At 39.9% G+C, this 13990-nt stretch overlaps 1 protein-coding gene across 1 annotated transcript; it reads right to left on the minus strand.

Annotated features, from left to right (window-relative positions):
• Window positions 1-237: 237 nt before the first annotated feature.
• Window positions 238-4416, minus strand: FBXO43 (F-box protein 43). Its single transcript, XM_034759457.1, has 4 exons — window positions 2888-4416; window positions 1788-1890; window positions 758-946; window positions 238-633 (listed from the first exon to the last, which is right to left on the minus strand). The coding sequence occupies exons 1-4, from the start codon at window positions 4408-4410 to the stop codon at window positions 385-387; spliced, it is 2064 nt and encodes a 687-aa protein (XP_034615348.1). The 5' UTR covers window positions 4411-4416; the 3' UTR covers window positions 238-384.
• Window positions 4417-13990: the final 9574 nt, after the last annotated feature.

Consider the following 13990-nt stretch of genomic DNA (forward strand, 5'->3'; position numbering starts at 1 on the left):
TAACAAAACCTATAGAAAAGATTGAATCATAAAAACTTTCTCTTTAATTTGCAATTGAGACAAGAATCACAACTTTAAATTTTCAAGTGATGTAAAATAGATATTGAAGACTATATTGAAAGTACTTTATTGAAAAATTAAGATGTTGGAAGTGTCTGGCCACATGACGGGTAAAACAAGACATTAAAAGTTTAAAATTTTTTTCACTTTTTTCAAAAACTTACCAAAATGCACTAAGTTAATTTAAGATATGTACATGAGAAATCATCAGCTTAATTATTGGGCAAAATGACAATATTACTTTCAAAATATGCATAATTAATAAAAAATATAGACAAGATCAAAAATTGAGAGAGAGTAGGGAAACCTATGTTCCTTATAAATTTAGAGTCGTTTTAAATTTCTCTTGCTTTGGGCACTTCCTGGAAGAGCATCTTTTTTATTTCGCCGCTTTGCAGATGAACTACTGCATTCTTTTGACCCGTGGAAGGTGCACAAACACAAAATACAAAAGTCAAATGCACAGGCTTCTCGGCTACAAAGTCCCCTTTTCTTTAAGGGCTGATACTTAGCTGGGCACTGACATCTTGGACAAGGTTTTAAAGCTTCATCAATAAAAAGGGTTTTGGCAATCTGTGTCAATAGGGGAGAAAACGACATTTAATATCTGCAGTTCTTGACTGTACATCTTAAGAAGTCTAAGATTCGTCTTAAGAAATCTTTATTTTCAATGCTAACACCTGGCTACATTGCTTACCTTAAGGTACTCTTCCTGTTTACTAGTTGACTGGGGAACAGAACTGCATCCTGTAGGTGTTAAAAGCTCATTGCAAGAAGGTGGTGTTTGTAACACAGCAGTTTTAGCTTGAGCTTGAACAGGTCTTAGAGCAGATCTACGCAGCATATTAAGTCTTGTGGCGGCATCTTCAACATGCAAGAGACATCCCTGTTACAGATGATGATGATAAGACGAGAAATCAGCTTCAATGCGTACCAAGATAACCAGGGCTTTGTTTAATATAGCTTGCTTTATTTTTGTTTTAGAACTATTTTTATTTTTCACAATAAAGAGGTACAAAACATGTAAATTTCTTCAAGTACAAGTTTAGTATTTAATGGACAGGTGGACAAAACAGGACCCATTGGAGGAAATATTGTGGTCTATAAAAATCAGTTCAAGGTGACCAAATTGATTCTCCTTTACCACTTACAAGACCTCATCCCTCATCAATTCCATCCGATATCTTTCCTACTTCAGAAATCTGAATAGGAAACACTTCCAACTGCTTATAGGATAGTCACTTCACGGAATCCCTACCCTAGAGATAAGTTAAGCCACAAAGAAAAAACAAATCAAACAATTGGGAAGGAGTCACAATTTTAGTCCTACTGGACCTACAAGCAGGGATTAAAATGGAAGAAAAAGAAAAAGGTGTTGAAATGGGGCATATGAGAGATTAAGACGAAGGGACAGGATTTTAAACCCAAACCTGGTTCACTTTAAATTTGTTATAATTTGAGGAAAATCCTATTGATTCCAAGCACTACATGTTTTAAACATTTTCCTTGAAGTGTGGGTAGAGTAAAAAGACTAAAAATGACATTTTTTACTCAGAATAGGTCTCTGCGTGTATTCTGAGTCATATCTACTGGGTAAAGATTTTACAACTCATTGTCAGCTGGGAGATTTCTGCAGTTTGCTAGGATCTTTACATTCTTCCCCTCTCCCCAAATCTTTCCAACACGCCCAATATTTAGAAAAATACTCCCTTTGGGAGATACATTACCCCAGCTTCCGCCTTCAGCTGTTTTATGTACAGCTTTCTCCTGAGATATGCATTTTTGTCTTGTATAACAATTTCACGCCAGTTCTTGCTTACTTTCCAAATACTGAAACAAAACAAAAAAAGTACCATCCACCTTTCAAATCTTGCTTAAGTTTTTATGAGTGGTATAGTTTAAGATCCTAATACTAAAAATTAACCCCTTCAGTTTTATCATGACTTAAAATGTTATCTTGATCATTTTGCAGAATGTTGCAATATACTGTAACAAACTCCACTTTACAGACTTGACTTGAAACATAACATTGCCTCACATATTCTTCTGCATCACCATGTGGAATTAAATACAGATGGGGTAAGGGAGGGCTCATCTCCTAAGACAGAACACAAGGTAAAAAACCATTGACTGCTTTGCATGGGTAGGAGAGGGGGGCAGATTGAGAGCTGAGGGGAAGAGGGTTGGAGCAGAACTAGGGGGCTGGATCAGAGCTGCTGAGCGTGGTGGGGGGAGGGCTGGAGTGGAACTGGAGGGACCAAGGTGGGAGGATTGCATCAGGCCTGCGGGAGCTATGGCTGGACTGAAGGAGGTAGAAGCTGGGGGAGAAGCTAGGTATCTGGATAGGCCTGGAGCTAAAGAGGAGCTAGGTGACAGGGTTAAGGGGGCTGGATTGAGGCTGTGGGGGGACAGGACTGGAGGGAGGTGAATTTTGGAACTGGGAAGGAGGCACCGTAACCTATTATAACACTAGAAGTCTCTGGGGTCTTGTTATGCTACTGATATTTTAGACTTGCAACAAAATATTGCACCATCATAAACTGATGCTCTGGGAAATGAGCTGAGCTTAACATTTATGAATATTTTCACTGATTACAAAAAAAATGGGAATTAATACCCTAGGTCTTTATTATTAGATAGAACTTAATTACAAGTTACATTCTTTCATCTCTTTGTTACTTCAAACGCATCAGTAGCAAATTAATGTTATTTTTGTTACATGGGAGTAATACTGTTCAGGCCACTGTTCCAGCTCCCCAACTCATTGGCAGGGAAAAAACCCTTATTTTCAAAATTTTGAAAAAAGGTATATAGTTGTATTTCTTACCTGCATAGGCTTTCCACAGTCAAAGCACCTAAAACTATAGCAAGAATATGCTTTAAATCTCTGTATTTTAATTCTGTTAAAATATCTAATTTTTCAAGGCCCATTTTTTTGCCTATGAGTCCAGCAAGAATATATTCTAATACAGACATTTCAGCTCTTTCAGAGTTCTCCAAGAGTCCATTTTGCTCTGGTCTTTTTCTTTTGCTTCGCATGAAGATTTCATGGACTACTTGTAAAGCAGGCGTTCTTGATAAATCCCCAAGATTTAGAATCAAATCTCCACTATTCTCCTCATTAAAAACCAATCCACTGTCTTCACTGGCAGGGTCTCTTGCTACTTTTAATTTATATTCTGAATTAATTAGTGTAATATCATAGTCTTCCTCTGTCTCTGACTGTGAACCCCGTTCCCGAAGGGTGGATAACCTCCTCACTCGGTCTAGTTTTCTTAACTTTCTTTTAGCATCCAGAAGTTTGGAAACTTCCTTCTGTTTTTGAAGGAGTTCTTGGAAAGATCCCTCATGATCTGAAGAGGAATCTTCTGATTTATCTAAGCCAAGGGAATTAAACCCACTGTCTTCAGGCACTGAAAAGTCCAAGTCACTTACCACATGAGTAGGGGGAGTATTTGTGTCAAGTAAATCAAAGTTAAAATCTGCTATTAGGTTGCTGACTGGAGTCAGAAATTTATCCTCATTCGTCTCAGACAACATACAACATGTAGGGGTTCTAAGCAATTCCAGGTAGGTGCTTTCATCATTAATGCTTGTAAGGGCACTATCACTGAACTCATTAGGAGTCTTGTCAATAATAGTGTCCTTAGAAGTATTAAGGTGAATTGGAGATAAACATTCAGGTTCTGACAACAAGTTGTTTTTACATTTGGAATCATCTACTGTAGAAGTCCTTTGCTGTGAAAAGGCAAGTCTCAATTTTTGGCAAGCAGGACTACACTCCTCAGTTTTTAAAGTGCTAGTAGCTAGAGGTTTGTAAGTGTTATCTCTTGGAGAATACGAAGAACTTTTTGAAAGTCTTTCGTCAAAGCTGAGAACATGAGATGTTTTTTTCCTACTGCAATCCGACGAATTGGCTTGTCTTTCAAAGCATCCTACAATGCCTCCCAAAGCAGTTTTAGACAGAAGCAGTCTCCTACGCAGTGATGAGTCTTTTTTACTTACTTTCGGAGTTTCAAAAAAATCTGTAGCAACATTTGCCTCTCTTCTTTCAGATAAGGAGATAGAATTCTTTCCATTTTCGATGGGAGACAACACTGGAATTACTAAATTAGGGTGTGAATGTTCAGAATACTCATGTAGTAATGATAGATGTCTCGCGCTCAGTTCATCTTTATGTTCTGCATCAGTATGATCAAAGCTAGGGTCTTTTAATGATACATTAAATCCACTATCATGAAATATGGAGGTGGAACAAGAGTCTTTAAAGCTGGAGTATTTCACATTGTTGCTGGGAGAAGTCAACCTGCCTCTTTTAAGAATAGACAGCACTGAGCGACTTTCTGACATCTTTCACTTGGAATTTCTCTGATTCTGTAAAGTGAAGACAGCATTTTATTTCTAGAATGAGCCATAAAGAACTTATTTTAAATACAGTTACCAATGATTTATTTTCATTTAAATAACATTCTTTCACCATCAAAATAGTAACCATAGTGAAAAATATTTTTATTGCATCTCTGTGGAAACAGCACTCACACTCTAGCATGATGGATGCACTATCGATATTTAAAAAGATAAATAGATAGTAAATATTTTACTGATGTAAAATAATGGGGATGAACAGCTTAAAAAACATGGCATAAGAAAAACCAAGTATGTGAAAAAACACATCTGATTAAATAGCTGATGTACCAGTCATCATCATCATCATCCATGGAGAATGGGTTCAGTCCGATCATAGACAATGGGCAAAATTTTGGCCCCATTTAGGTGAATAGCAAAACTCCTACTGACTTCAATAGGGTCAGAATTCACCCTTCATGTACATAGAGTCCCTCTACGTTCTGCTAGTTCAGTTCTTGAGAGCCAACAGGGGATTGAAACTCATGAATTAGTCTATTTTATTAGTGCTGATGGGAGAAAAGAAAAAAGCCTTTGTGGCAGTTTGGTTTGTTTAAAGAAAGAGAGAGCCCTGGTGGCTGATAATCCTAACTAATTGTCTAGAGAGTCAGCAAGCTTCCACAAATTTATTCAGATCCTTCAGTCCTTCAACACTGGAAACAGTTGAGTTCCAGTTACACAAAAAGGACAGTCTAGTGTTGGTCACTACACTGCTCCAAGACATTTTCTTTACTACTTTGAACAGAAACCACCAAGAATTTCTGCTCAGTCTCTTGGTGATGTGGGGTAATATAGCTCCTACCTTGTGGTTATACAATTTATGGGCACTGGAGAACTAATTAGCACTCTTCCCGTATATGTGGGGAGAAAGAGATACTCTGCCCTATGGTAATAAGCTTTTTGCATAGTCAGAAAGGACACATTCTTTTCAAGGGAACAACAGAATTAGGTACTTATGTGATTTCTCTCTGAAGGATATGATTACCTAAGGCATTGATTCCTATTTCTATAAAGATATAAAAACGTATTCCCTCTCCTTCCCAGATCAGACTGGCAAGGACATAGACCAGGTTACTATTTTGCAAGCCCAGGACACAGCAGACGTAAGAATATTTTGAATAATGTAACCATAAGGACAAAGATCTCATGAGCCACCAAAGCTAGCAAAAAGTTACACATCTTATAATTCCAAGCTTTGCAGCAGTGTATAATAGTTTCTAACTCTTGTAAATTGGGAAATATACCTAGAGATTGTCACTGGTCTCTCATACCAGACAAAAATAGGTCTTCATGGGCCATTTAAAAGAGTGGGATGTCTTCAGTGTACCAAGGACCCTGAGCCAGTTGGGCCTCCCACTACTAGAAAAAAAGTAGTTGTGCCACCCTCTGTTATACAGAATTATCTTTTGATGGATTTGGGGCATTGAATTACCCAATATCCCAAAGATGAAAGGTCCCTTTTTTTTTTTTAATTCCATTTGCTAGTGATGGATGTGTAAAGGGGAGAGTTTTTCTTTGTAGCAACAAGACTACAGCACACAGTGTGTGGGGAAACTAACGCTTAGGTAAAGGGCAAGGATAAGGCAGACACAGAGTATTGGCAGGTGATGAGGCAAAAGACTGAACAGTAACATGGGAGGTAGGGTTTTGCCAGTAGGATAATAAATGCTTGGAAGTGTAGGCTAGGGTAAAGAGATGATACATGACCAGGCTTGTATTGGGACCAACAGATGGGGAGGACAACATGCAAGAGGTCCAAACACCTCCAAAGTAAGTGGATCATAACAGGACACAGGGACTTGGTAGACCTAAATGAACATTTTGGGAGTGCTCAGAGCAGAGCCCCTACAGAGTACACAACAGAAACATGCTGAGGGAAGCAATATGAATCAGCCAGATGCATCGAAAAGCATTCTGCCTGCAAAGAGATGCCGAAAACCTTCTAGAAGGGAAGGAGACAAAGCTGTTTTAGAATTAATTGCTAAATAGTTGTAAATAGCTTTTAAAATAGCCATTCAAGGCTCCAATATTGCAAAAACATAGATACTGTACATACTTATCTTTAAATACATTAATAGTTCCATTGAATTTAATGAGACTATGCATGCACTGAAAGCGAAGCATGTGCATAAGTGTTTGCAGGATCTGGTCCTTGCTTTCCAATACAGTCAAAATACAGCGGGAAAGATGGAGGGGTGGGGAGGAGGACGACAATATTTACTTTTAGTTCTAACATTACAAACAACTGAAAGTAGAGGATATCAAAAGCTGTAATTAGGATGCTATACTTTTAAAGAAGTAAAAGTTGATCATTTTTCTTTGTCTCAAAAGGAACAGAAGGTAAAAAAGGAAAAAAAGAACTCATGTAACTCTGTAACAGAGATCTGAACTGGCAGAGAGATCTGGCAAAAATAATTTTTGCCTTATTAAAATAATATCCCAAAGCACTACAAACTTAACAAAAAAAAATGTGGGGAGGGAGAATGGGGGGGAGAAGAGAAGAGCACTTCTGAGCTTCTTATACACTTCCTTGAATTGACACTATATATTCTTAACATTGTAGGGGAGAAGCATTGAAATAGAGCAGACAAACAGAACATGATCCGTAATCATTCTTGGTAACACTTCCTAACCCGCACCCCCATCTTGCAAACCTTTATGCATGTATTTGATTTTTATTTCAGTGGGAATACTCACAAGGTAAAGTTCATCTTGTGCATAAGATTTTGCAGGATTGAGGGCATAATGTTGCAAATCCAACATTAAAGGGAAAAAAAAACCTTTTCAAAACTTACTAGTATACATTTACGCATCAAATTCTTACAAACCAAGTCTCATTTCATTTGAAGATTGATATCTCCCACTGGAGTGAAATATTTTTTCTTTGTAATTCAGTGAGACATTTAAAACCTCCCTTAGTATTCCTTTTTCAAAATTTTCTTTATTCAAGTTATTCTAGATTTGGTGTTTTAATGAGAGTTTTCTCCTTTAACACAATGAAACATGTTTAAATCCAATAATTTAGTAGCCTAATGATACTTAGATATTACACTTCATTTTTCAACCATAGATCTCAGAGTACTTTGCAAAAGGAAATGTCATTATCCCCATTTCACATGTGAGAAAACTGAGGCACAGCGAACCAGTGGCAGATTAGCCACTGGGCCAACAGGGCTGTGCCCAATGTAGGGTGACCAGATGTCCCGATTTTATAGGGACAGTCCTGATCTTCGGGGCTTTTTCTTATATAGGTGCCTATTATCCCCACACTCTGTCCCTATTTTTCATACTTGCTATCTGGGCACCCTAACCCCATGCTCCAACCCACTCGGCACTCCTGCCGGGAAGCTGGGTCAGGACACTTGGGCTTACCCTGCTCCGTGTGCCTTCCTGCTGGGGGAGGGGAGCAAGCCCCTGCACCCTGACCCCACTCCCTGGCAGGAGCACCAGTGGCTCTCAAACACTGTGGCTCTCAAACGGTGGTCAATGGACTACCAATGAGCCGCAGAGTGCTTCCTGACAATCTACAGGATGAAATATTTAGAGAACCAAGCCATGGGAGGATTAGGATGTCTAGAGAGGAGGTGTTCCATGTGAAGATCCCTCTTCTGAAGTGGCTCAAGGATGCAATGATTACTGGGAAACAAGAAAGCATAGTGGCTAGAACAAAGAACTACCAGTCAGAGGACTGGGTTCTGAACTGACTGCCACAAGCTTCTTTTAGATTAGTAATATAAAAGGTGTACGTTACCGGCATCACCGAACTTATTTCTGTCCTCCTTTCTCAGTGCACCTGCTATTTTAAGCAAAGGGATGGAGAAGCATTCTTGGTATAGAGATGAATAGTTTTTTCCAGTATTTAAATCAAGTCTGGTCTCTGCAGCAAACAAACTTTACCTGAAGAATCATCAAGCTGTGCAAGTATCCCAATCTAATTGACCCAAAATGAGTCATTACAACCCAACAATATTAATTACTATGAAGGATGCTGTAGCTAATCCCCCCAGCACAACGGGTATGCAACTTACCCAGCTTTGTGAAGCAATTTGAGATCCTCGGATGAGGAAGTGCTATGTGATGCGAACAGCCGTGATACTTAACTGGAGGACAGCGTTCCAGAATAAGGCAGAGGCAGAAGCAAAAATAAATCAATGCATTCCAAAGGCATTAGGCAGCTCAGAGGCAAAATACGTTCAAGTCACAAAACAATTAATTTAACCAATTAGTCTATATATTTATTAGCTGTAACCTCTGCAGTTAGTGCCCGTAACAACAGCAACGAGGCTAATTGACTAGACCAACCACCTAAGGAATAACACCTGTCGGACTCTCAGTCACCTTGAATGATGGGCTCCAGGAAGGCAGGAGCTTCACCCCCGCATCCTTCTCCGGCAACTCAGTGGGCAAAGGGAAATCTCTGCCCCACAATCCTGGGGCTTCTCCGAGGGGGTCAATGGGGCTGAGCGATGGGGACTGAAGTTAACAACATGCTGCAAGCTGGACTGGGAGCAGTGAGGGGCACCGACCCTGCTGCCCTGCGGGGCGCTGCTCCCTGCCTCTTGCCGAGGCACCGCCGAGCCTCTCTCGCCCCCGGCCCCACCGCGTTGCCCTGGTGAGGAGCCGCCGCTTCTAGCCAGCACCAGTTCCCCGCATGCGGCTGCTGTTGGTTTCCCTCGCTTGGATTTGAACTGCCCGCCCTTATCAACCGCTGAAGCTTTCCCTCCTCCCCCTCAGTGCTGCCTCCTGGCACGGGGGCCAGAGCAAAGAAGGGCCCAGGAGCAAGCCCAGTAAAGGCGGGAGGGAGACTACCTCTGTAATTCCCCCCCGCCCCCCAGTAGTCAGTGCGCGTGACGGTGGCATCTGAGGGAGCTCTGTTGCAGAGACCGACCCCCATTCCCCCCACGCTCAATTCTTCCAGGGCTGTGTCCTCCTCATCCCCACTGCACCTTCGGAGGCTTTTTGCCTCCTCGTTTCCTCCCTCCCCCCGTGCTAGGCTCGTGTTCCTACTTCTTCCCACATGTGTAGGGCTGCTGCTTCTCTCCCCCTTTCCCGCACTTTTCTATTGCTACTTCTCCCCCACAGCACCTCTAGTCACTCCAAGGGGGTACTGCTTCTAGAGAGCCTGACTGAAGTGAGGAGGCTTCACCCTAATGTGAAACCTTTAGGAGCCTAGCTTCGAGCATAGCCAAACAAAATGTTTTTAAAGGAGCTAAGCCCGGTCTACACGACCAGTATATCTATAATAAAGAAATTAACGTGAGTTGGATGATTGCCAGTTAACTCGAATTAGCCTACACATTTGTACGTGGTGATAGTCCCGCAACAAACATTTGTGGAGTAGCATATACAAACATGGTACCTCTCTCTGGCTAGCTGACTATCAGTTAACTTGAGTTAAAAAAAACAACAACCTAGAACAGATAAACCCTAGGTGCTATCGAGTTAAGGAGCACCCTGTTAAAACGTGTCAGCTAACGTATTAAAACAAAACGAACAAAACACATGCTTTCATGTTCTAGAGCAGCCAAAAATCCCCTCTCCACTGCCACTGACTTCCCACACACTCAAAATTAATACACCACAAGGCAGGACAGGGAGATTGCATCCAGTGGTTGAGAAGACTTGACAGGTTGTCTTGAACTCTAGTTCTACAAATTGGGAATGAAGACATTTATAATGCAAGGGCATGTGAAATACCAAATAGTGTGATGTAAATTGTAGTTGTGCTCTTTCTATATTAGGTATTATTTACTTTCTCCCCCATTTCAGAGGTCATGTTCTCAAATTTTTAGTCTTTACTTGACTCTTTTCCCTTCAACCTTCATTTTTCTCCCATCTTTAGGACAGTGTCAAATCTGAATGAGTGATTTGAAAAAAAAAATTGATTTAAATGTCTCATTGAAACAAACATCAAAATCCATCCTAACAAGAGGGAAGGACTCAGAAATAACGTAAAGCCAAAATCCTCAGGCATGAGGTTTGGCAAGTGTGCTAACTCTGTGTGTAACTCTTTCCCCTTTTCACACCAGCTTCTGTTTTTCCTACCTTTTAAACCAAAACAGCAACATGTTCTGACACCAGGGTGATGAGAATGATATCAATAACTAGACAGACTGCAAAGCCTCACAACTTTTGGGAGCCTGAGGAAATCTTATTTAAAAGGTTATAAAACTAAAGGGCACTAAATGGGGCATTCTTAAATTTATTTTACTTTTTATGTAAAACATAATATTGTATTAGATTAATGCAACTGCAAATGTATCAGATTGACCCATTTGGGGAATATAACAAGTATTGGGGCAAAAGAAGAAACAACATATTGATAGGTACTATTCTTTGTCCTTCTGTGAGGGATTTTTTTCTAAATTGCTTTCTATTACAGTATTTTGATAGTCTTTAGTTATTATTGGAGGGTGCAAACCTAAAAGAAAAAGACAGAAGGGGGAAACAATACAATACTTTAGTATTTTAACAATAAATAGACTGGAAATGTTTACTACAGCAATACAGCAATATCTGTTTCATAAGATTTGGAAGATCCTTATGACTAAATAAAACCATTTGAGGGGGTTTTCTTTGTATCATTGGCAAGAGTTTAGCTTTTTTAAAGATAGGCCTGTCCAGAAGTTGTGGGAAAACCCACCTCTGACATTCAAACTCAGGTGGAACTATTTTACTTCAGTCAAAAAATTTTAAGAAGGTCTAATAAATTGTGGTGGTGGGATTTAGGGGCTTGTGTTCTCCTGATCAACATGCAAAAGCAGCAAAGAAGGAAAACTGACAGCAGTATAAGTGAGACATGGTGGGTGAGATAATATATTTTACTGAACCCCAACTTTAATTCACCCACTTTGTCTCTCTAATATCCAGGGCCCAACATGGCTAAAACAACACCGCATATAGCAGTATAAGTGAACATGACATATCAGAGTGATTTAGACTAACAACATATTCACCTCAAAACAAAAAATATCCCGTATATCTTCCCCTTTTATAAGAGGGGGGAAATAATCAGCTTTCCAAAAAAAAAAAAAAAAAAAAAAAAGGGTGCAACGGGTTCTTTTTTTTTTTTACTTTTATATGTTGAATATTTAAAATAAATGAAGCAGTGAGCATTTTTAACTTAACTCTTCACACACCCCTCCTACCTCCTTTTACAGATCCAAAGCACATGCTTTTGGCACTTAAACTACACCAAAGGGAATATCTCAGCTAATTACACATATCAGGGCAGAGTTTGTAAGGAACATGTTTAGTGTTAACTCTTGAAACTAAAGTCAACTCTTGAGGTTTTTTTCAAACCCCAAGTTCTCTCAAGGGAACAAGTTAGATAATTAAACAATTTATTGCTTAATTTATTAAACCTCATTTTCAATCAAACTATATAGTTAAAGTGACTTTTCTTAAGGTTGGATTATGAATAGATTACCTTGACAATATAATGGACTCTGAAGGAGCAATACTGGAGGAGGACAATTTATGAGTTTGTAAAAAACTCTAGTTTAATGCACTTAAAGTGTACTGGAAAGAAATAATGACTGAGTTAATTGGAAGAGGCTGAATGGACACTGCTGATACTGGTTAAGGACACTTACAGAGATTGGCTGGGTAAATCACCAGTTTTTATTATTAGTGTGTGACTGCAAGAGTGCAATTTAAAAAAATTTCCTCCATCAAAAATTCTGGATTATTTTAAGATTTGAAGTTTTGGTGGGGAGAGAATTTTGGTGCTATGGTAAAAATAAATATAATAATAATAATGGAAGTGTTATTATACATGTGAGTTGTGTGAATCTTAGCTCTGTTTTTACAGTACATTTCCTACTCCTTTAACAATATTTTAAGATAAATTCAAATGTAGAAAACATGAAGTAAACCAAAATGATTAACTAGTTTAACTCCCAACAGTTTATTTTATATATACCACCAATCACATGCAAGGTTAATTTGGCAATATTAAATAAATATCTGGAAAACATATCCAAACCATAAAACCATCACACATTTCAAAAAGTTTGATAATTTAATCAGACAAAACTAAGTTTAAGAAAGACAAAACTAAGTTTCTTTCAGTATTTAGGAATGCTGGTAGAATTCTTAATGGAAGTGCTGAATGTATACTGAATGTTCTACAATATTTATTTAGTATTTTGTAGGGGAAAATTTAATTATTGTGGCATTGAGATACCATGGCTAAACCTATATAATGACCATCATATACACAGGATTTATCCTAAAATTTGTGTTGAGCCTGTGAATAAGAGAGCAGTTGGCATTTTTTCCACATTTTTGTTTGTGACTGCTGATGTATGCACTGAAACTGTTGAAAACTGATTTGATAACAAAATCCTATTCTATTGCATTGAAAATATATTTGTATTTTAGCTTGAAAGTTTGCCTTAATTAATGTGGGGGAGAATATGGTAAGACCCACACACTATATATCTATATTTTCATTTACCTTAATCTTTCTCTGTGGAGCTTAAGTGATATACTTCTGAAAATAAAAAAGCAGCTTCAAGCAAAGACCAGCCCTCCTTGAGTTAAAATTCTGCAATCATGTGATCATGTCTGAGTCACATGTTTGCTTTCCACAAGCTATATAGACCAGCTCAGGTACAGTCAAATATATTCTACTGAGGCCAGTAGATTCCAAATTCATTGTAACTTGTAGTTTTCTTTGCATTTGCTTATGAAATCCATGTAGTTATTTATATGCATGTTTATATTTCATCATTTTTTTTTCTGTTTTCAAAATGAAAAATGGTGATACCCCAGCATCGGTTGCCTCAATTTCCTTCAGTGTTATGTGCTCAGTAAGCCAGATTCACTCCATACTGGTGTGGGCAATAATGCAGAGATCAAAGGGTGATGGTGGCTTGTGTTCCCCATTGCTGGGGACTGGCATGGCCCCCTTGCACAGGTTAGGGCAGCCCTTAATTTGCATCCCTGCTGCAATAGCCCTTATGAGCTGTTGTGCAGTATTGCATATTACTCAAAGTATTGGTTTGCCCTTGCCATGGCAAGCCTATCTCCACCAGTCCCTGAAGTCTCCCCCAGAATGATCCCTGCACTGGGGGGCTCCTGCAAGAGAAGGGTGACACTGCTATGCCATCTCTGTGACTTCTTGAAAGGTCCCTTAGTTCTAGGGTGGTGGTGGGAAATTCATTAGGGTTACCATATCCAGCAAATAAAAAAAGAGGACCCTCCATGGGCCCTGGCCCCGCCCATTCCCCACCCCAGCCCCGCCCCAACTCCACCCCCTCCCCGCCTTAACTCCGCCCCCTCCTCCCTCCCACTCCCAGCCACGAGGAAAGGGCTGCCCCAGCGCTACCGGCTTCACGGTTTGCCGGGCAGCCCCCAGACCCTGCGCCCCCGGCCGGCGCTTCCCCAGCGCAGCTGGAGCCCGGGAGGGGAAGCGCCCAGCCGGGGGCGCAGGGTCTGGAGGCTGCCCGGCAAACCGTGAAGCCGGTAGCGCTGGGGCAGCCCGGCTCTTAAACAGAGCCGAAGAGACAGGGGAGGAGCA

This window comes from Trachemys scripta, chromosome 2 (genome assembly GCF_013100865.1).
Source record: "Trachemys scripta elegans isolate TJP31775 chromosome 2, CAS_Tse_1.0, whole genome shotgun sequence".
NCBI lineage: Eukaryota > Metazoa > Chordata > Testudines > Emydidae > Trachemys > Trachemys scripta.